This window comes from Pezoporus wallicus, unplaced genomic scaffold (genome assembly GCF_028554395.1).
Source record: "Pezoporus wallicus isolate ANWC-B61680 ecotype Strahan unplaced genomic scaffold, APGP_CSIRO_Pwel_v1 contig_13850, whole genome shotgun sequence".
NCBI lineage: Eukaryota > Metazoa > Chordata > Aves > Psittaciformes > Psittacidae > Pezoporus > Pezoporus wallicus.
The window spans coordinates 664,090-685,866 of record NW_026635243.1 but is presented as its reverse complement, the minus strand read 5'-3'; the positions used below and the strand labels follow the sequence as shown (position 1 = coordinate 685,866).

General features: G+C 54.3%; 2 protein-coding genes across 2 annotated transcripts; one reads left to right on the top strand and one right to left on the bottom strand.

Moving 5' to 3' along the window:
- Positions 1 to 348: 348 nt before the first annotated feature.
- MVK (mevalonate kinase) lies at positions 349 to 12,024 on the bottom strand. Its single transcript, XM_057413060.1, has 10 exons — positions 11,917 to 12,024; positions 11,697 to 11,844; positions 10,606 to 10,753; positions 9,349 to 9,504; positions 6,752 to 6,855; positions 5,804 to 5,849; positions 4,922 to 5,012; positions 4,363 to 4,479; positions 1,340 to 1,493; positions 349 to 1,046 (listed from the first exon to the last, which is right to left on the bottom strand). The coding sequence occupies exons 1-10, from the start codon at positions 11,992 to 11,994 to the stop codon at positions 895 to 897; spliced, it is 1,194 nt and encodes a 397-aa protein (XP_057269043.1). The 5' UTR covers positions 11,995 to 12,024; the 3' UTR covers positions 349 to 894.
- A 213-nt stretch (positions 12,025 to 12,237) lies between these two features.
- On the top strand, positions 12,238 to 16,546 carry MMAB (metabolism of cobalamin associated B). The gene is made up of 8 exons (XM_057412391.1): positions 12,238 to 12,421; positions 12,505 to 12,598; positions 13,072 to 13,129; positions 13,912 to 13,984; positions 14,231 to 14,332; positions 14,665 to 14,725; positions 15,533 to 15,592; positions 16,003 to 16,546. The coding sequence occupies exons 1-8, from the start codon at positions 12,238 to 12,240 to the stop codon at positions 16,088 to 16,090; spliced, it is 720 nt and encodes a 239-aa protein (XP_057268374.1). The 3' UTR covers positions 16,091 to 16,546.
- The last annotated feature ends 5,231 nt before the right edge of the window (positions 16,547 to 21,777 follow it).

The following is a 21,777-nucleotide window of genomic DNA, read 5'->3' as shown; positions in this document are numbered from 1 at the left end:
CCCCGGTTTAAATGCATTGAGGTTTTCTACTTGGCCCATTGCAAGTTGAGGCCAGCTTCTGAGGAGGTTGGGGCTGGCTTTCCTACTTGATCCCTTCAAACTAAACCAAACTCGTGTTTGCCCTGCCCCTGCCCCAGCGCGAGGCACATCCCAGGGACAGGGGCAAGGGCAGGCTCGGTGAGGAATGAAACACAAGAGACCCCAGAATAGCAATCGCAAGGAGAACTGGTTTCCTTTAGCCACCCTCCTTGCAGGCACCAGTCGCTGTCTGAAGCAGAGCACATGAACACGAGCCTGGCTGCAGGCAGAGACCATGGGACAGAGTGAAATGAGTGAGAATACCATTAGAAATGAGCCGCATCTTCCCTTTTAATTATCCAGCTCCTGACGAGTAGCAGGGAAGAGCTGGATTTAAAGGTTTCCTCTCCACTGGAGGCTGTGGTCCAGGAGAAACAGAGACGCCAGTGTCAAGCCCTGAGCTGCCAAGACGCTTTTCACCCCAAAATGTCGAAGCCCCCTGCACATCCACCTTGCCAACCTCCACTGCCCGACGCCAGGGGAGAAGGGAAGAGGCACCACATGCATCTGAAGCAGCAGAACCAAGCAAAGGGTCATTATCCCTGCTGCATTCCAGCCAAGCCCCTCTCCTCCTGCCCCTTGGGATGAGCACAGCAGTGGAGCAAGGCGATTCAAAACAGAACTTGGAGAGCCTGGGTCAAACTCACACCCTGCTGCTCCCGGGTCCTTATGGCAGCCCCCATTCCCAGCAGCATCAGGCCCCACACCTGCATCTAGAGGCCCTCAGCCCCACAGCAGAGAAGGTTCCAGGCACTGGGGCACACGGAGCTCCCAGGACAGGGTGCCAGGAGCTCAAGACTTGCCAGAGGCAGCAGCTTAGCTCTCGGTGAGTGCATGCAGCACTTGGGTGCTTAAAGAGGAGGAGGAGTGCAGGGTCACCCCGGGGGCCCCGATACTGGTCTCCCAGCATTCAAATCCACAGGCACACAGGTCTTGCTTGGCTGCTTCCACGGCCAGCGGGGAGGTGTCTGCCAAGAGGAGGGCAAGAGCAGGCAGTCAGTGAGGCCATCGTATGCTTAAACACGTGCCCCCTGGCACAGGGCTCGTGCCCTGATGATCTGACACACGCCAATGAAGGCACTGAATGGCCCCGTACGAAACAGCACAAACCACACCACCAGGCACCATCCCACACTTGACACATGGCTCCACATCCCACCACGGGCATTTACCCCTCTGCTTCCAAACCTGACCCCACAGGCAGGGCTCTGTGGAAGCGGGGCAGGATGCCCAGGGAGAGCAGGGGCAGGGATTTACTGACCTGGTCTCAGCAGGGTGATGCCACAGCCACCGCCACCAGCCCCGGTCAGCTTGCTGTGCAGCCCATGGGATGCTGTCACCCGGCACAGGCGGTCCAGGGACGGATGGCCGGCCCCCATCACGTTTAAGTGGTGTTGGTTTATGTCAAAGAGTTCCTAAAAGCAACCACACACGTGAGATGAGCATCACAACAGAGGCTCCCTTCCCATCCCAATACATGGGCATCTCATTTCTGCACGGAGTTTGGCCACCAGCATCCCCCAAGGTCCAGCAGCTCTGGGCAGGAAGGTCAAAGCCAGAGTCTGAGCCTTGGGCTGCTCACTTGTCCCTGTCCCCATCACAACTTGTGCTGCCGCTGCTGCCCATCACAGTGGCAGCGCTACAACAGCTCTTGGACCTCCTGAGAAGCCCTGCTTGTTGCAAGCTGCCGGCAGGCACTTATCTCAGGCGCTAAATCAGAGCCCCCCAGTGCCTCCTGATGGCTTCACCTCTCCCCTGTCACACGAGTGTCGAGCAGGAGACAGTGGAAGCTCCTTGCTGGCCGTGGGAAGGGCACCGAGCCAGCATCCCTCATTCCTGGCTGTCACCCTGCCCTGCTCTGCAACCCGTCCAGCAGAGCTGCATCCTTCTGACACTGCCAACTCAGAAACGGCACCGCTGGAGAGGCGACACGGGAGTTATGTCCCTGTGTTTGCATTGGGCAGCTTCCCTGTCCTCACGGGCTGAAAGCCAAGGGGCCTCCCCCAGCACCACGCTGGGAACGTGGCACCCAGCTCAAGTGGGGTCGAGAGGGTCCTTGCTTCGGGGGAAGAACAGCACAAACCTCCCTGCAAGCAAGGCCACCCCCCAAGCAGAGCTGCCCAGCTTCTCCCCTCCCAGTACCAGAGGAATTAAGGAACAGAGGGAAGGGCTTGGCCCGCACTCAGAGCAAACCTGACACCAGGCCCCCAAGCACTGCAAGTGCCTTCCAGCCCATCAGCACCAGCAGTGGAGGATGCTCAATCTCAGTAACACTGGCCTGACACCGACTCCATCATTTCCCTGGCACTGGTGGCTGCTCCCAACGCTATTCCATAGGGCGTCACAAGCAGGGAGCCAGCATCAGCCCCACAGGCTTCTTCACAGGGACCCTGTGCTCCCTCCTCTGAATGATGCCACCAAGCACTCCCCTTGCCTGCAGTGAGCTGCGCACAGGGAGCAGTGGGAGCCACGCTACAGCATTGACAGGCATCTGCCACATCACCTCCCTCAGCTCCACACGGGTCTCCTGCCAGCACCGCACCACGCAGGAAGGGACAACACAGAAACAATCCCTCTCCCCCCACCAGAGCATTTCTGCACTGCTCCAAGGCAGGGAGCTGAATTAGCCAGCGGCACGCAGAGCGCATCCATCCAGCTCTGCGCCGGGCTGGACAGACGTCCATCCAGAGCCCTCTTTATATGCCTGAGTGAGGGCACAGCTCTGCCTGTGATGATCCCAGACACCTGTCATCCCCGGATCCAAAACCTGCCAGGAATCAGACGACAGCTTATGACACAGTAGACTAGTTCGATGGCTCAGATACAACGCTGTCCACAAGCGCACGCTGCAGAAACAGCCCAATATAGATAGATAGATGCTGCATATAATCAGCTGTGCCTCTGTGGGCTCTTCAAGCACAAGACAAAACAACAGAGTCAAGACAGAAACCTGCTCACTGCTGGGCTGTTTCCAGGGCATCATATACACGGTTGCTTTGGCATCTTTCATGTGAGGATCTCGGAGCCCACTTCAAATTAGCCCTTCGCTGGCCCCCAGTGCTTCCAACAACCTCAGCAATATGGAATTCAGGTGGAGAAGAGCTGGCTGAAGTTTTGCTGCAGACTCCTTTAGCCCTCGTTAGGGTCAGCCCATTGTGATGGGTACAGAAACGCAGCACCCCCTTGGTGTAAAGGGAGCAGGAGTTTGCTCTGGACCTCATGGGAGACCCTCCCGTGCTTGCTGCAGTCCCAAGCAGCAGCTCACCCACGTGCAGCGAGGTGCAATGCAGCCTGAAGCAGGGAGAAGGCTGTACCCACCATCTGCTAACAGAGCAGCCCTATGCTGCTGTGCAGGCAGAGCTGGCGCAGGGGCTCTGCCCCACTCCAGAGCCTTCCCCCTGTGCCTCTGGACCATGCTCAAGGCTGCGGAGGGGACAACTGAGCAGCAAGAGCAAGGACAAGCAGAGGTGCTCACAGGAGAGCCGAGGGGAGGGATCCAGATGCCAACAAGGAACTGCATCACTGGTACCAAATGGCTCTTGACCATCCAAGTCACTTGGCACCCACTGCCAGGCCAGGTTTGCCTCAGCTGGGCCACTGCCAGACGTCCTCACCCCATGGCTGTAGGCATCAGTGCTCTCAACACTGCAAAACCTGCTCCTTCCACTCAGAAGCACATCTCCCTCCGCCGCCGCAGCCTCTCCTGCTCCGAACAAAGCCAAGACAAACACAGATCTTGGTATGCACCTCATGCATCAATGTCAGGTCAGCTCTGGGCACAACTCTGTTATCCTCCGGAGCCAGGATGAGCGCAGAGCACAGGGAGCTGGCTCATAACCAGTCCATTGCAAACCAGCGGCTGCTGGGCTCTGCTCCTCACCCCAGCCTTGGCAGTGACAAAGCAGCTGCTTCACAGGCAGCGACGGCCGGGAGGAGCGTGGCTGGTCCATGGTGCAGGGAGGCAGCATCCTCCCCTGAATCACTCCATATCCTAGCAGTATCTCTCCATAGCTTAGCAAGAGGAAACAAAACCTCCAGAGCTACAGCTCCACAAAGCACCAGACCCACTCCCTCCCTGTGCACAGCTCTGGGGACACTCGGGCAGCCTTTTCCATCCCTCGGCTCCAGGAAGGGCATTCAGAGCAGCACTCACAGAGCATGGTTTCACTCAGAATTGAACATTTCCTGCTATCAGTTTTTTTTCTTCGCCCTAATGCTCTTTAAATGCCATTTTGATGTTCAACAGTAACCGTGCCTACAAATACGGGCGAACAAGCCCCTTACCTCCAGCACAGGGTAATGCTCTGGTGATGGATTTGCAGGCATCGCTTCCAGAACACTTTGGCACTCCTGAGAAATTGCATCGATGGAGTCCAGCACCGGGTTCATTACAGCAGGGAACTGAGAAGGGGGAAGTCAAGATGCGAGGAGACTGCTCACTGATCTCATACCACGGTGATGAGACCAGATCCAGTCTCATTGAGCTGGACGATTCCTCACCCCATTTAGGGCTACTCATTCATAGAAGAACCCGCTGCAGAGCAGGGCAAAGGTGGGTTGCTCCCAACTGCAGAGAATGGAGGAAGAGGGGGGAAACAGGCCAAAGGAACTATTCCTTTCATTGTTACAAGAGGCAAGCCCTGTTAATGGTGGAGAAAGGTGGAGGGGAGCTGAACCCTCGTTCCCAGCGCATCCTGGCCTTAGCTAGCATCAGACAGGAATGCAGTGACCACAAGAAGGGTCCCCCCCCATGAACCCTGCAGTCCCACATGAGGAGATCCGAGCTCATGCGGGTTCTCTCCCCACCTGCACAGCACACAGCTCCATCCCCACACAACCACACCTTCAGGATCTTCTCCTTGACACCAGCCACCAGGACCTTGGTGCTTCGAGGGACTTTTGTGTTGGTCAGCAAGATCTTCAGCAGCGGCACCCTGCAACAACAAAGCCATCTCCTTGCCTCTTCTCTTCACAGTCCCCTATCAGCTCCCAAGGCCCAGACACGTCCAGCTCAGTCTGCTCTGCCTCAAAAGGCCTGTTTGAGCAGGACACCCAAGATAAGGAGTCCCACTAAAAGACGTTAAGCAGGTGCTTAAGTGCTGGCTGGGCTCAGGCTTGCTCCTCTCAGATACAAGGCACGACTGCACCAGCGCTATAAATAGGAGTGTAATGTATTTACCGAAATCCATGTTTTTCAAGCAAAATTTTCCCTTTGAAATACTATCTCAGAGACTAGCCAGCACTGGCCATTAACTGCTAATGGAGCAATTTCATGCACTGTGAAAGATTTTAATGGAGGCAGATTATACCTCCTTGGCAGGAGGCAGAGGGAACAGGCAGGACCTGGATTTGTCTCTGCAGCTGGCTCTTGCCTTCCCCATCATCCCACCACCAGGTAAGCAAGAAGTCCCCCTTCCCCACAATGTCATTTGCTGCCAGGAGCAGATCCATTCCTGCTGCCCATAACGCCATGAAATTAATATTGATCCTTTGCACTGTGTTCATCTCATGTCAGATAATGACCAAACACCTCATTGTTCCCATCCACCCCAAACCAAGCCAACACTCAAGCTACCCACACCCAGGGCAAAATCCGGCTCCAAAGCCCTAGCACCACTCTGCTTGTGATCACCCATCAATCTCCTACCCTCCAACATCCACCCAAAGCCTCTTTGACATATTCCACCCATTGTATCTAAGTGCTATTTTTAAGCTCTAATATTACCTCTTTAATGGTGTGATTTTCCCTGATTGGTATCTCAGGGCTCCACCTAAAGTAAAAGACATGCATTGTCTGAGAGATAACAGTGGCGGAAGAGACAGAAGGGCTTTCATCTTCAGAACCTCACCCAGAGCCCATGACAGTAATTGCAAGGAACACCAGCTAAATGAACCATGTTCCCAGGCAGCATGGATCTGCCTAACCCTGGCGACTTAATGAGGGGGTCTGCCCAGCCATAGTTAACCCAATGGCTTTCCCTTTGCTCTGCGATCACATTGAAGACTTTTCAAAAGGCAGAGCTTGGCCAGCCTTAAATCCTTACTAAATAAACCCCAAACAACCCCCAGGCAGAGATTCCATGGGGCAGAGCCAAGGATGGAGGTTTCGAACCGGACTGAACGTGCGCACTCACGCCAGCAGCCATCCTTCGGCGTGGAATTTCACTGTCCAGGAGGAACGTCTCACTTTGCTCCTACTTTTCCAGAGGCTCTGCAATTGGGTCTCATTAGAAAGATTATTAACAGTCTCCAAGGACACTTCCAACCCCCTTGGAAGTCTCTGCTGATTGAAACTAAGGGACAGCTGCCTGACTGCATTATCCCTGGGACGGGATTAGGGCTCTTTGTTCACACCAGGATGTTTAAGTATCAGTTATTTGCAGCAGGGTCTCTGCCCATGGGGGATGCAGGCCCCTGGTGTTACTGCAGCCAGTCCCAGCTCGCTGAGGGAAGGATTCCCTCTGCTCAGGTCAAAAGAGGGCCCTGAACTTGGGGGTTTCTGGTGCCTTTGCTGTACCTCAGCACAGTAAAGCAACTGCTGCATTCAGTGTCCCTGCAGCAACCCCAACCAGGCCTCACTGTCTGCTGACACACACCCTGCAGCAGAGAATGGAAACGCATCTGGTGCTCCACCACCCATATCCAGTGCAGGGAGGAGCAAACACACACGTACCCCAGGTACCAACAGCATTATCCACCCCCGAGGGGTTGCCATGGATCACCCGCTCCCCTTGGAAGGCCCAGTGGTTAATCAAAGCCAGCTCTTCTTCTGTCCACCTGAAAGGCAAGAAAATGACTCCAAAACACAGCCAGAACCACCTTGTGCTGAGTGATGGGGAGAAACTTCAGGGAGAAGATCCTAGCCCTGGCTCAAGTGAGGATCAGGTTTAACTCAATCCAAGCCCAGCCCCATCCCACCTCCCTGACACTGCGTGTTTCCACACATCCTGGCCTCAGATCCTGCTCAGCGCCAGGCAGGACGGTGTATTTATAGCCACAGAAGGTGTGATGTGAGAAGAGAGTAGTAAAAGTTGCATTTCACACATGCCTCTAATTGCCAGCTGCTCAGCTGCCTCACAAACTGGGTCAAAAAGTAAAGCAGTTTTAACTACAGCATCTCCAGCAAAGACTTTGATTTTCTGGGATTAACTCCTAACACTTCAGCTGCACCGGGTGCCAGCACTAAAGAGCACAGAAGGGAACCAAACGCAGACCCAGAAGGTGTTATGCTAACACCACAAAAGCAGCTCTTTCTGTCCTCTTAAAAGCAGTGCCATCAACTGGTTAAGTGCTTTGGGAGTTCAAATGGTGCCACAAAGAGTTTGGTGCTGGGTCAGGCTCAGCAAGGATCCAGGCCCCTGCCTGCACATACTAATGAATGGGCTGTAGCACCACAAAAAGCAAACACAGAGCTGCCAGTTACTGGCTGCAAATTCCCTGCAATCCAGTGCAGCGATTCCTTCCCCAGCACCCTTCACAACCCCACTGCTCTGGGCCCTCAGGGCATGCACCCACAGAACCTTCACAACTCACCAGTCTATTTCAAACCCACTCACGCCACAGTCTCAAACCCTGGCACCCCAAGGGAAGCTCAGCACCCCCAGCTTGCCCCCTGCTGTGATGCACTTAGGCTCACACAGGCACACAACTGCTCCTCTCTGACCCTCCCTGCACCACCACGCTGCCTGCTCTGCGGTCCAGACGCACAGCACACGCTCCAGGTCCCTGTTCAAATGCCCTGATGCACGGTGCTATCAGATATCCCAGCACCAGCGATGCTCTGCACACATCAGAGCTGCTGTTTGCTGCAGCAAGAACGTGCATTCAACAGGTTTTTGGAACGCAGGGCACGGAACAGGTATCAGATGACGGAGCAGAGGCACGACCATGCATGGAAAAGCATCAGTCTTCCATGAAATAATGAGAGCAGCACTGAAGTCCTGAGAGCCACCTGCTCTCTGGAAGCCGTTTCCTCCAAGTCCCCGCTTCCCTGGGCCTCAGCTGAACGTCTTTATCCATCTCCAGGCACCTTTCATTTCTCTTGCCAATATTTAATCTGCAAAGCATTCAGCAAAGCAGCTCACGCCGCCGCTACTCAAAATAGAAGCGCAGTTTGCTGTAAACCACTTGTTTTTAATCCTCTCTGAGAGGCTGCGGTTCTTCTCCGCACAGGAGTCATTATATCACGCTGTTCTTTTCTTGCCACGTTAAGCAAAAACCTTCTGAAGTCTGACACCCTCATCTCTCACGTAGCCCTCTGCATGCCAGCGGGAGGGGAAAAACCACGCTGCACTCAAGCTGCAGCTCAGGAGTGGCAGCAGGGAATGAAGGCATCCGCGCTGCTCGCCTCGGGACCGGCCTTTCATCCCTCATGCCTGCGGCTGGGGGAGAGCTGCCGGAGCACAAACTGCCCTGCTCCAAGAACGGGTTTGGGGGTCAGGAGCAAACCCGGGTTTGAAGCAGAACAGAGGCACCCCCCCCCGCTTTGCTGTTGCACTTTCAGCCCCCAAGTCCACTGAAGCCAGCCACAAAGGGTGCACCTGGCAGGGGGAGCGCACAGTAGAGGTGCTGAGCTCCAGCTGTGACACACATCTTTAAACAGACACCCACAACACAGCAAACCGGTCCGGCAAGGCTCAGCTCCAAGGGAAAGCAACCCAAGGGCAGGAGGAAAGAAAACCTCCTTTCACCAGGCACTTGTAAGGGGGAAACTCGGGCAGGAGATGAGGGGGACGGGTACCACGTGCAGAGAAACACTCATGTGAAAACGCAGGGAAACCAGAAAGGATCTCTGACTCCTTGAGGGCTCAAAGCAAAGCCTGGAAGATGCTCAGGGAAAGAGAGGAAACAGAGGTTAAACAAATTCACCATTTCAAGTGTGTTTTATTTGTGTGGCAAAATAAAGCTGGGTTTTTTTAAGCCCATGGACCTTGCACCAGAGGAAGGAAACGGTGCAAGTTTTACACAGCCTCTGCATCCAGCTGCTTTTATCAGATGTGAGCTATAAACTCGTGATTCCCAGGTCAGAGCCCTGGGGCAGGGCACGTCCCTGCAGCCAGGAACACAGAGCAGCAACAGGAGAGGAAGGGAAAGGAGCCGGGCTCAGGGTACCACCGCTGCAGCCACAACCACAGCCCAGGACTTGGGTCAGAGAGACCAAGAGAGGTGCCAGAGCCAGAATTTGTGGGGGGAAAAGGACACAGAGGGGCAGAGAGAGCAGGGCTGCCCGGGGCCGTGCACCGAAGCAGGCAGGGTGATAGGATGTGTTACCTGGCTGTGGGCTCTCCCTCCTTCAGAGGGCAGGAGATGGCTCCACACACAGTGAGCAGGGCCGTGGCCAAGCAGACAGCGTAGGCAGCACTGGAACCCAGCCCAGCTCCTGTGGGCAGCTGCGACCACACCAGTATGTCCACACTGGGAACATCTCTGGAACACAAGCACAGAGGATGCAGCACAAGGAACCTGAAATCCATCTTGAGACAACATTTACAAGGCAAAACACGGCAATTAGGACTGATCACAGGGAAAGCTGGTTGAAAAGTGGCAACATCAGCATAAGCACCAGCACACACAGGGGCTTCAGGAGTGCTCAGTTAGCACAGCTGAGGGGCCTTGCTAAGCCATTGTGCTGGAACAAAGCCTCCCTGAATTGGGTCTGTGATTAGCACAGCTTGTCAAGCTGCTAGCAGGGCACTTGGTAACAAAATACTTGAGTAGCACCATAAAGAGACCCTTCAAAGATTGCTGTAAACAGGATTTAGACGTATTTCTAAATAAAGCATAATTACCCCAAGTCCATAACTGCATAGTTACATCCCACTGGAGCAACAAGCTCCTATGTGTGCCCCTTTTCTCCACTGAACCCATCTGGGTCGTGTTACAGACCCCAACATCAAACCCAGGAGCTTTCCATGGCTGGTGAGTGACATGAACTAGGAACTGGTGGTTTCAGAGCAGGCTGATGACAGCCCCAGTGCTCTCATCACACAACTCAGAGGCTGCGAAAGCACAATGCAGCTACCCATTGTAGTCTTTAACCTTTCATTTCTTCGCTATGAACACTGAGGTCAGGTTCTGATTCGGTTTAAGCTGCCCAGTAACACATTCTGACAGCAAGTGTCAGTCAGGCTTAGAAACTGGACCAGCCCTGAGCTGCAAGGACACCAAATTCTCATGTTTTTAGGGAGATTCAGCCCACGGGAGGGATCAGCCTTGGCTCAGACATGAAACTCACAGCTCATGTCCAGCATGCTAAGGCAGGATGAATTGAGGTGCCCACATCTGTGTCTGCTTCTCTTAACTGTGCAGGAAGGGTGGGATGAACCGCTCCAACTTAAGCACCTCAAAGACTGATGCCTAAATGAGAGCACCTCACCTCCATAGAGCTCAGCTCTGAAGAGCATCACCTGAGGTGCTCAGAACACAAATGAAGTGAGATCCTCTCGCTCAAAGAGCTGGTTTCTTCCCATGACCTTGGAGAGGCAATTAATGGTGAACACTTGATTCGGGGCAGGAAGGCAGCCTTACCCATGCTTAGCCGAAATAGCCAGGTACATGTAAAGGAAGGCAAGAATGGCAAGGCTCTCGGGAGCCGAGGCTCCGGCAGCAATTCCAGCAAACTCTTTCAGTGTATCCAGCTGCTCTGCACTGGGGGCCTTTGATTCATCAAAGTCAGCTACAGAAGCAAGAGGGGAGAATTGAAACAGAAAGCCAGGAATGGTGAAACGTGAAAGCAGTACTGACAGCACCTCTCCCCTTCTAACAGGCTGGAACAGACCGAGCCCATTCCAGACTTCACCCACAAACTTTCTACCTGAGGGGTTAGGATAAAACAAAAAGCACAATCTCCACCAGCCACTCTGAGCACCCTGTTTCAACCCACACCTGCACTGCATTACATGAACCGCCTCCTTGCCCACACTTCCCAGTGCATCCATCCATCATTACAAAGAACCTGGCAAACCCCAAACTCTTTCTTGAAGAACGTGGATATTCTGAGGTGCTTCACACGAGGCTCTGGACTCCAAACAGCCAGGAGCAGGCATGGGTGTAAGAGAGCTTTCGGTCAGTGCTGAGAGGTTGCCACCAGTGCTCTGACTTATTAGAGCTTGTTGTGCTTTCTGCTAAGCAAATGCAGGATCCTGGGGGTTAACACCAGGTCCCTGGGAGCCAAATGGCACGGCCAGGGGCTCTCACCTAGCACAGGATGCTGCAGAAATCCCACTGAGAGCTGCCACGGGGCATAGAGGCAGGAGAACAGCCCCAGACCCTGCCCTCCCCCGGAGCCCTCAACTCAGACCAGCTTCAGAGAGACTCCGTTTCGGCTGCGCCTCCCTAAATACATCCGGATGTGAACCTCGGTCTGCCTGAGCTGCAGCAGCACAAGCTCCTGGGAGCTGACACAAGAGAAGCCAGCCGCAGCGAGGGCCACTCACGGGAACCAGGTCGCAAGAGGCAGGGAGCGTGCAGGGGACACCTCGGTTAAACACACACCGAAGGTGGCCAGAGGCGACGCTGCGCGGGGGGGGGGACACACACAAACAACCCAGCACAGGGTCCCTGCGGGGATGCGGCCAGGCCCCAGAGCCCCACACACCCCCCCCCGGGGCAGCGCTTGCCTGCAAGGCCCCTCCGCAGGGCCTGGAGGCTGGGGGCGTCCCAGCTCCTCACGACGCCGAGCCCGGGCAGGCGGACGCAGAGCCCGCGCTCTCCGCAGGGCCGCAGCCGGAGGAACGTCCTCAGGTCCAGCGCCACGGCCAAGGCCACCTGCGGGCGGCGAGAAGCGGGTCAGGAGAGGCGAGGGCAGCCCCGGCGGGCCGGCGGCGGCAGGGCCCTTACCTTGCCGTGCACCACGGCGTGCTCCCCGTGCAGGATCGCCTTCCCCGGCGCCGACACCACCAGGCCCCGCTCCCACATCTCCCGCCGCCGGACCCGGTACCTCAGCACCTCCGCGCCGGCCACGCTGACTGACACCCACGCTGGCCAATAGGAACCGCGCTCTGCCCCGCCCTCCTTGCTTCCCAGCCAATAGCCGCGGGAGTTTCGGGGGTGGGTCTTCGCGCTGGCCAATCGGAAAGGCGCAGCGCGCGGTGGCGCGGCGCTGGGGTGACAGCACGCGTGGGAGAAGGGGCGGGACGTCGGCTACGGCGGCCCGGAGGGATGTGGCAGCGGGCGGCGGCCGCGGGCCGGCCCGGAGGCGGCGGGGGTCGGGGCGGGGCGGGGCGGGGCAGGGAGGGGCGGCCGGGCCTAGGGCCCTCGCTCACGGCCTCTTCCCTCCGCAGCCCCGACCGCGGCCCCCGCAGCGAGCGGGCCCCCAGGATCTACACGAAGACGGGAGACGCAGGTAGCGGCCGGGGGCGGCGGCAGGGGACGCGCGGCGGGGCTGAGCCCGGCCTCTGAGCGCCGCCCCCCGGGCCTTTCCCAAAGGCTTCTCCAGCACCTTCACCGGGGAGCGCCGGCCGAAGGGCGACCGGATCTTCGAAGCGCTGGGAGCCACGGACGAGCTGAGCTCGGCCATCGGGTAACGCCTGCCCCGGGGCGCTCCACATGCAGAAGGGCCCAGCAGCACCGTCCCCCTGCGGTGCGGGTCTTTGGGGCGATCCTCTCCGTTCAGAGCTGCTCCCCCAGCCCCGCAGCAGGGGAAGGGGCAGGCTGTGAGCCAAAGCTCGCTGGAGGGGTGCACTGACAGAGAGCCAAGAGTGTCCTAATCCTGTGTTTTCATAGGGAATCACAGCCTGGGGTGCGTTAAGAGGCCTTAAAGCACATCCAGCTCCAAGCCCTGCCACGGGCAGGGACCCCTTCCACTGGAGCAGCTTGCTCCAAGCCCCTGTGTCCAACCTGGCCTTGAGCACTGCCAGGGATGGGGCAGCCACAGCTTCTCTGGGCACCCTGTGCCAGCGCCTCAGCACCCTCACAGGGAAGAGCTTGTGCCTTACATCTGCACCCAGTCGTGGTTATTTTTCCATTTCCAGCTAACTCTGTTTTTTAACGTAGGCTTGCTGGTGAATTTGGCAGTGAAAAGGGCCACACATTTGTTGAGCAGCTTCACAAAGTGAGTAGTAATGATAACCCTCACCCAGAGCAGTCACTGCATCAGTGCTATTGAAACACAGTCTTAAACTCTTTAATGTTAGACACAGTGCTTCCACTGACACACAGGGATTTAATTAATCCAGTACTGAAATAAATGAATTCTTAAGGCTCTGCCCCTTGATCGCTTGCTAAGAAGTCAATTTCTTTAACCAAGAAGGAAACTGGGAGTGATCAGTTTGGGGCAAAAGCATCTCTAGGTTTATCCAGACCTGTTCCTGGGCATGGTTAAGGACATGGGTCTTAGTGTCAGAGCACTCAGATTTGAAATCAGGGCAAAGTAACCACCTGAGTTCTGCTGATCAGCTCTGTTGTGCAGAAGAATGCAGAAGGAGCTGATCAGAGATGTTAGAAAGCCTCACCAGGCTGCCTCGCAAGTATCCTGAGCCATGGAGAGATGTTCCTTTTGGAAGCAGACCTGACATGGAGCCAGCGTTGCCTGCAGCTGGCACTGCCTTTCTTGCAGAGGTTATGGCTCAGTGTCCTACCAGCAAAGGGGTTAATGTGGACCCTCCCCAGTCTGCTTTCTGCAGTCAGCCTCCGTGGTTTAATATGCCAGTGCAAACAATTCCATGTGCTAATCTGGCTCCTCATAAAGTAATTAGGGAGCACTTACCTGATGCCCCCTGCCAGCAGGCTGTGGGATGATGAACAACCAGCACAGAGCTTGCTTCAGTTGTACCACAGCATCAAAGGCTGGTTCATGAGAGCACTTCTCGTTTTTGTCCCGATTGCCATACCCAGGTCCAGTGCATGCTGCAGGATGTGGGCTCCAACATCGCCACGCCGCTCTCCTCAGCCAGGGAGGCTCACTTAAGTAAGTCCCACAGTTATCCTGGGATAACAGTTCCTGAATGACAGTTGTCCTGGGCTGGTGCTGGGGAGGCTGGTCTGGTACCTGGGAGAGGGAGCTGTTCTGCATATCTAGGTGACTGAAGTCCTGATCTAGAGCAGGATTTTGGGATGCTTTCTTGGGACTTACTGATCCAAGAAACATGAAAGCAGAGCTCTGCCTGAATCACTTCTGCAGTTCTCTTATCTGATTCTTCTTTTCCCTCTGTAGAACGAACATCTTTCAGTGAGAAGCCAGTTCTGGAGCTGGAGCAGTGGATTGACAGTTACTCAGAGCAGCTTCCTCCACTCAGAACTTTCATCTTGCCAGTAGGTACCAGTAGGTACTGCTTATGCCTCTTACCAACTGGAAAGGGTTCGTGGTGTTAGGGCAAATCTCCTTTATCGCTTGCTGTGAGAAAAGAGGTTGTGAGGCTGTTATTTGCATGGACAAATACCAAAAGAAAAGCAGAGACAAGGTCCTGGTTGAGTTAAATGTCCACATCCTGCATGCAGGTATCTCTCCCAGTTGCCTGGCCGTAACACGGGGGCCAGTCTTACATGTGTGTGAGGTGTGATGAGCTTTGCTGCAGGTCCACAGTAGGGTGGATGGCTGCACCCGTTGTTGCTGACGCTGATGTGCTGTTGCATTGTTGTTTCAGGGAGGAGGTAAAAGCAGTGCTGCTCTCCACTTCTCCCGAGCTGTCTGCCGCAGAGCTGAAAGGTGGTGAGTGTTGGCTGTAGCATAACAACATAAACCTGCTAAAAGCTGATCAGAATGCTGCAATGAAAGCAAATCGGTGCAGTCAGAGCCATCAGCTGTACTGCACTCAGCTGGAGCTTGAGGCAAGCTTTGTGTGTTTGGATTAGCCAAATTCCAGGAGTGCCAACAGCAAAAAGCAAGTCTTTTCCGTCCCCTGAACTGGGTCATCCGAGCTAAAGAGTTCAGAAAGAACAGACAGGTTTATGCTGAGATGCATCTACTTGTGAAGCTCATGTCTGATTTGCTAAGTGTAGTCTGGGGCACCAGCAGGTGTGGGATCCAGGGAAGCTTTTAGTGGCTTGAGATGTTACTGCTCACACCTTCCTTGTCCCACTTCTCTATTGGAGATGAAAACTCCCCTGGGTAAGGTCCATAGACAAAAACTCAACATCACAGTGGGTGTCAAAAGCAAGCCAGAAAGGGCTGTGCACAAATCAGGACGTGAGAACAGGGCTGTTGCCTTGACAAAAGGGCCCCAGTTCACATGCAGAAAAGGATGATGACCCTGGAAACTGCTCCCTGTTGTTCAGCGATGCCCACTGATGAGCATCCTTTGGAGGAGTGGAGCTGCAGCCCTCCAGAGCAGTTGCAAAAAGCACTTGCATCATTTATCCCAGAGGTTCCTCTTGGGGAAGCAAAGAGCCTGTAGGGAGTTAGAATGGGGGACTCCAGGTGAGGCTGGGCTGGGAGGGTGCTCCAGCAAATCCAGTCCTTTGTGCAGGCAGAGCTCGAAGGTTAAATACATTCAACATGTTTCTTCTCCTTTGCTAGCGTGGTTCCTTTGGTACAAGCAGGGGAAGCAGATCCAAACGTGGCCAAATACTTAAACAGGTAATACCCCCCCCCCCCCCCCCCCCAAACCTTTACTCTGTACTTCTGAAGCGTGCTTGGGCTTGTGCCCTTAGTCTTGGGCTAAAACTGCAGGGTTTTACCTCTCAAGAAGCCTTACTTACAGAATAAGATCGTTGAAGTGAAGTGTTAAAAGTGTTCTTGCAAGGCCTGTCTGTCTGCAGCTGCTGCAGTGGTGCTGAGGGAGCACTCAGCTTTCTGAAGGCTGTTCCGGAAATCGCTTCTCTGTGGTCTCTTTACCTGCAGTCCTTATGCTGTGACCAGATGTGCTTTGCTGTGACCAGATGTGCTTTGCCTGTAACCAGATGTGCTTTGAGTGTAGTTGGGTGTTGCTGGAGACAGTCACGCCTGATGTGAGAAGTGGCTTCACTGCTTTTCCCCTTGCTTTCCAGACTGAGCGACTACCTCTTCGTTCTGGCACGTTACGCTGCAATGAAGGAAGGGAAGGAAGAGAAAATATATATAAAGCCTGAGCTGTAACTGGGAGCTGGAACGTTTATTTCCTTGATTATGGGAAGCTAAATCCAGCAGAGTGCTTTCCCTCATCAAGGAAGGGAAGGAGAACAAGCCTGGATTGGAAATGTGAGCTGCCAAGAACTTCCAGCTTAAATAATTAGGAATTGTTCTTAAATATGGTGCACAACATGCTCTATTCACTGGACCTTGTCCAAATACCCCTTGTCCAGCACTCTGATCTTTGCCCTGCGTTGGAGTTGAGGCAGGAGACTTGGCCAAACTCGAGCTGATTCCACACAAGTCCCCCTTGCCCTGGCAGTGCAGGTGCTGTGGAAGGGCTTTGACAGGATGCTGAGGAATGAAGAGGAGAAAACAATCCGCTTCCCTTTGCAAGTCACGATGCTCCTGCAGCACAGCAGCTGGGTGGAGATTCAGGGACTCTGCCCACAAGCTTTGAAGTAATAAATGTGAATTTACTTGCACCAGAGGGCCCTTAACTCATACTTCAGTAGTGAGCCTAGCGTGCTTTTCTTCTTTAAGCTGCTTTCAGTCCAGCAGCCCTGGCTGAAGCCGAGCTGTGTGGATTTCCAGGAATGCACTAAGAATTCCGTGGCTCTGGCAGCCTCTCTGCATGCACTTGAAGAATCTCCGTGCTGACAATCCAGTGCATCCTCTGCCAGGAGCAGGGCCCACGCAGGATGGAGGGATTAAAGGAGAAAGGGACAAACCCTGCAGGTGATGTGCAGTCAAGCTCTGTGGAGGTACCCCTCTGAGCACACAGACCCCTCTGAGTTTGGCCACATCCTCTGCTCTGGCTGCAGGTGCCAGCTGAAGGAGTGGAGTTCTTGTTCCATTTGAGCTTCTATCCCTGGGGACTGCTGAGGTTTGCAGACAAAGGAGTTGTGAGGAGTAGCAGGGGCTTGGTGCCACCTCTGTTGGTGGATTCCACACCTCGAGAGCTCTTGTGCTGCGCTCAGGGTGCCACTTTCAGTGGTGGGAGCTTCCACGTCCATCGTGCAGTTCCTCTCTTCAATTACTTAAGTACAAACAACCTTAAACTTTGCTTCCCCAAAGGGTCTCTGGCTTTTGTGTTAACTTTTTAATCAGCGTGGGGTCAGAGGGAAGAATGCCCAGCACTAATGGACATCACTGCCTCATCACTCACCCTCCTCTTTCAAACACATATTTCATGGCTATTGTTAATGCAGAGTCATTTCCCAAGCCTTAGCTTCCACCCCATCCCAATGACAAATGCTCTTGATTTGGACTGTACTGTCAGCTGCAGGGTCACATCAGACAGTTCCTCAGTGCTGCTCCAGACAGGCCATCCAGTTTTATGATAGCTCTGTCTCGGCGATCACAATTGAACGTCAGGAATCCAGAGGCTTTTCAAGTTTAATTGAATAAAATCCTTTGCAATATAAATTCTTCATGAATGCTTTATAAATCAGCTCCGGGATGGAGTTACAGCATCTCTTTTTCCAGCTGGGGGGAAGAAACCTCACTACTGTAATGGGACCAAAGCTGGTATTGATTGCAAGGAGAAATTAATTCAGCTACTGCACTTTAACATGAAGTAGAGATTAAATTTATCAGGGTGCACTCAGCTCCCAGCTTCCCCTTTTCCCTTTCTACCCAAAGATGCTGTAGTGCCGGTGTTGGGGTGACCTTGGTGCTTTTTAGATTAGATATTAGGGTTTTAGACGAGCTCTCAGGCAGAAGCTCTTCCCTGGGAGGGTGCTGAGGCGCTGGCACAGGGTGCCCAGAGAAGCTGTGGCTGCCCCATCCCTGGCAGTGCTCAAAGCCAGGTTGGACACAGGGGCTTGGAGCAAGCTGCTCCAGTGGAAGGGGTCCCTGCCTGTGGCAGGGGCTGGGACTGGATGAGCTTTAAGGTCCCTTTCAACCAAAACCTGTCTATGATTCTAACTGCATGACCACAGGACCTAGTGCTATGGGCAGCAGCGAGAAAACATCTTGGTACCATCTGCCAATGGCCCTGGAGCCACCTCCAGTAATGCACAAGAGAACTGGCGAGACGGCAAAGCAGGAATAAAGCATCACTAAAATGAAATAGAGCCTTTAAATCAAATAAACCTCCCTTGCTCTGCATTAGCATTTGCTTTTCCAAGTCCTTTGTCCCCACCCAGCAAATCCAGCCGTACGGCATAGGGATTCCAGTGCCTGCACCTCATTAATATAATGGGAGGAAGGCAGATGCTTTGTCCAACACTGACTGTAGGCAGAGCCCAGATACATTCCTGCCTAGCAGGGTTCCTTATTTATGGTTACGTTGGAGCTGCCAGCGCAGACATATGTTGCTAAGGGTCGTTTACTCTTGTTTGTAAAATGTATGGCTGCTCCTAGCTTCTACACTGTCAAAACTGGAAGAACCGGCCCCAAAATCTCTTGCTGCATGATTGGATCAGACGCCTGTACATCTGTTAACGCGGTAGGAGCTGTAAAATGAAATAAGTTTCACTATAACTCAAGCACCTCTATTACTGCCACGATGTGTAAGCTGCAGAGCCGGCTGCTGCTCTTGCAGAAATGACACAAACATACATTTTGCCAAGTCATATGGAAATTTATCCAAGGCAGCATTTCCTCTGCTCGTGCACCAAAGGGAGGACTCGTAGTGTGCGTGGCCCCTCTCCATCCCCAGGCCTGACGGACAAGTTTTGGGGTACCCAGCTGTGGTGATGGGGAGCCCGCAGCAGTCCTGCACTCCTCCTCTCAAGCTGGAGGACCAGAAGGGGCAGCATCTGCCACCTGCAGTTGCAGGCCCCCAGAATACTCATTTTGCTTGGAAGTGGTCAAAGGAAAACACTCCCCATCCAAACAGCTCAAGCTACAACAGGGGAAGAACTTGGTTAGAGAAGGCTGGGTGGGCAGTTATGACACCCCAGGGTAAGAGCCACCATCCCTGCAGCAGACTGAGCTGTTTGTGTCAAGGAAAGGGCTGTCTCAGTCCCTAAGTTCTGCCCCTGCTGCAGCCTGGCAGAACCTGCCCCATCCCTGCTCCAGCAGCTCCATGGGATGTGCATGGAGAGGCTCAAATCACCCCAGGGGAAGCATCAAAGAACTTCACCTTAGAAACAGCCCCAACATCACCTCTGAACAGGCAGAGTGGCAGTGCCAAGGCAGTGCCGTGTAGCTCTGACCAAGCCATCACCCCCTCAGGTCACCCACACAGAGAGAAGCTGCAGGAATCCCTCATCTTGTTCTGCTCAGGGATGTGGTGACCAAAGCCCAGCACACCCTGCTCCATCCCAACCTCAACCAGCCCTGGCGTGGAGCACAGGCCAAGTGGCTGTGCCCAACAGTGGTATCAGAGGGAAGACCAGTGGGTGGTGAGAGCCAGGGGATGGGCAGAGTCTATAGGAACACAAGAGGAGCAGGGAGAAGAGCCGTCTGCTCCCGAGCACACTCTGCCTGCACTGCAGCAGTGGTGGGAGCCCATGGCTGGGACACGGCAGCACCAGCACCAAGGTCAGTCCACCCCTCCCGGCTCAGCACCAGCGCGGTGCAGGCCTGGCTGCCTGCTGCCAGCTCTGCCTCGGCGGCAGCAGCTGCTGCTCCTTGCCTTTGCTCTCCCTGACGGTGCCATATGCCTCAGTGTCAAAACAATGGCGCTTGCACACTGACTGCGAGCCCCATGCCCGGCTCCCGCCGCGCGCCTGCTCCCCACGGGGCTGGCCCCGAGCACCACGGGCATGGAACCACAGCGAGCACAGCACCAGGGGCATGGTGAGGGCAGGCAGCGAAGGACCGTGCTGCCATGCACCAGACCTGAGCCGGGGGGGAGCTGCAGCAGCAGCAGGCACAGCTCCTCGCTCTTACAAGGATGCTTCCAGAGCCAGACAAGAGGATGAACACAATGCCTGTGTCATTAATGTAAAGCTACTGTTATCACAGAACCATGGAATGGTTTGAATTGAAGGGACCTTAAAGCTCCTCCAGCTCCAACCCCTGCCACGGGCAGGGACCCCTTCCACTGGAGCAGCTTGCTCCAAGCCCCTGTGTCCAACCTGGCCTTGAGCACTGCCAGGGATGGGGCAGCCACAGCTTCTCTGGGCACCCTGTGCCAGCGCCTCAGCACCCTCACAGGGAAGAGCTTCTACCTCAGAGCTCATCTCAGTCTCCCCTCTGGCAGGTTCAAGCCATTCCCCTTGGCCTGTCCCTACATCCCTTGTCAAAGCCTCATATCAGCTCCATGGCTGACCTTAGGGCAGCTTCTAAAATCCAAAGCGCAGCCTTGTCCCACCACCCTGCATTCCCTAAACCTCTTTTCTCCTTCCCCCCACCAGTGAGTGCAGGATTCCTTGGTGTGAAGGTTCAGAATTGGCTCACCAGCTGTCCAAACCCAGTCCCAGCATCTAAAAGCTCTGCTCCCCCCATGCTCTGAGCTGGGGCAGAACACCCAGCGCAAGGAAGAGAAGACATCCGGTCACCTTGCTCATCCCAGGTTTATTCTTCTCTTCCCTGCATTTCTGATACAAGGGACATAACCAAGGTCCCACAGAAACAAGTCTTCTATAGGAAGAACAGTCATTAATCTCCTGTGGCAAATCCATCCCTGCCCTACAGGGAGCCCCTGTGCAAGGCCACCGGTGCAGGTAGGGCTGGTCCCCACTCACAGCCTTCTGCTTGGGGTACAAACATACCAAAGCCAGTTGTAGAAAGCAGCTACACAAGAGAAATGGTGCTGCTGCTGCTCACACAGGCAGCAGGGCACCTACCAGGCAATCCTGGTTTACACACTAGCTACAAACTGGATGTAGTGCCTCATAGCGCAGTAATTGCAGGTTATGGGGCTCCTAGCTAAGTCTGCATTAAGATCTTTTCTAGGAATTATACTCCTGAGGAATGAAGGGAAAAAAGGGAGCAAAGATTCTATTTCAGTGTTCAACAGCTCACTTCAGTGAATGCTCATCGTGCTCTACTGAGGCACACTGCACCTCCCTAGGGAAAAAAGAAGGGATCTGGGGTGGTGTTTGAAGCTAAGACTGGTACAAGTCAGTGCCTAACCCTCTCAACCACACTGTCAGCAAGTGCTTCATGCTGAAATGCTCTATGTTAAAAACAGTGACGTTAATAAAACAAATTTACTATTAATTCCTTTGGACTCGGAGCCCAGGATCTCGAGCCCTCTGAACACAGACATTCCTGCCCTCACCAACACTTCCAGTCACTCCTGTTTAGTAATGAAGCTGACATAGAAAAGGACCCTGGCTTTGCTTTCCAAATGCACATCCAGGCATTGGTTCTAAAACCAGGGTTACCTCTCCAAAAAGCAGCTGAAGCAAGCCAGAAGAGGAAGATGAAGCAAAGGCCATCTCTATACTCTTGGTTAAACAGCGCCAAGTATTTCCTGGTCTGTTTGAGTTGTGAAATGAAACCATGGATTCATTTCACAGATGAATGCCAAAGAGCCCAGGGAGCATCTCCCTGCAGAGCCCCGTGCTGCACAGAATGGGCCTGTGGGAAGGACCAAGGCAAGGAGGTAGGTTATGTCAGCCTCATGCAGGAGTGGCTGTGGTGAGGCTCTGAGCCCATCTGTCCACAAAGCACAGAGGGGCCAGAGCACAGGGTGAGGGTTACCAGTGTCTTACCTTAGGAAGGTAAGGAGGGGATGTGAAATCCAAGGGGAATACCAGCAGCTTCTGTGGGAGCTTGCTTCCTTAGTGAGCAGCAACAGGGGAAGAGGAGAA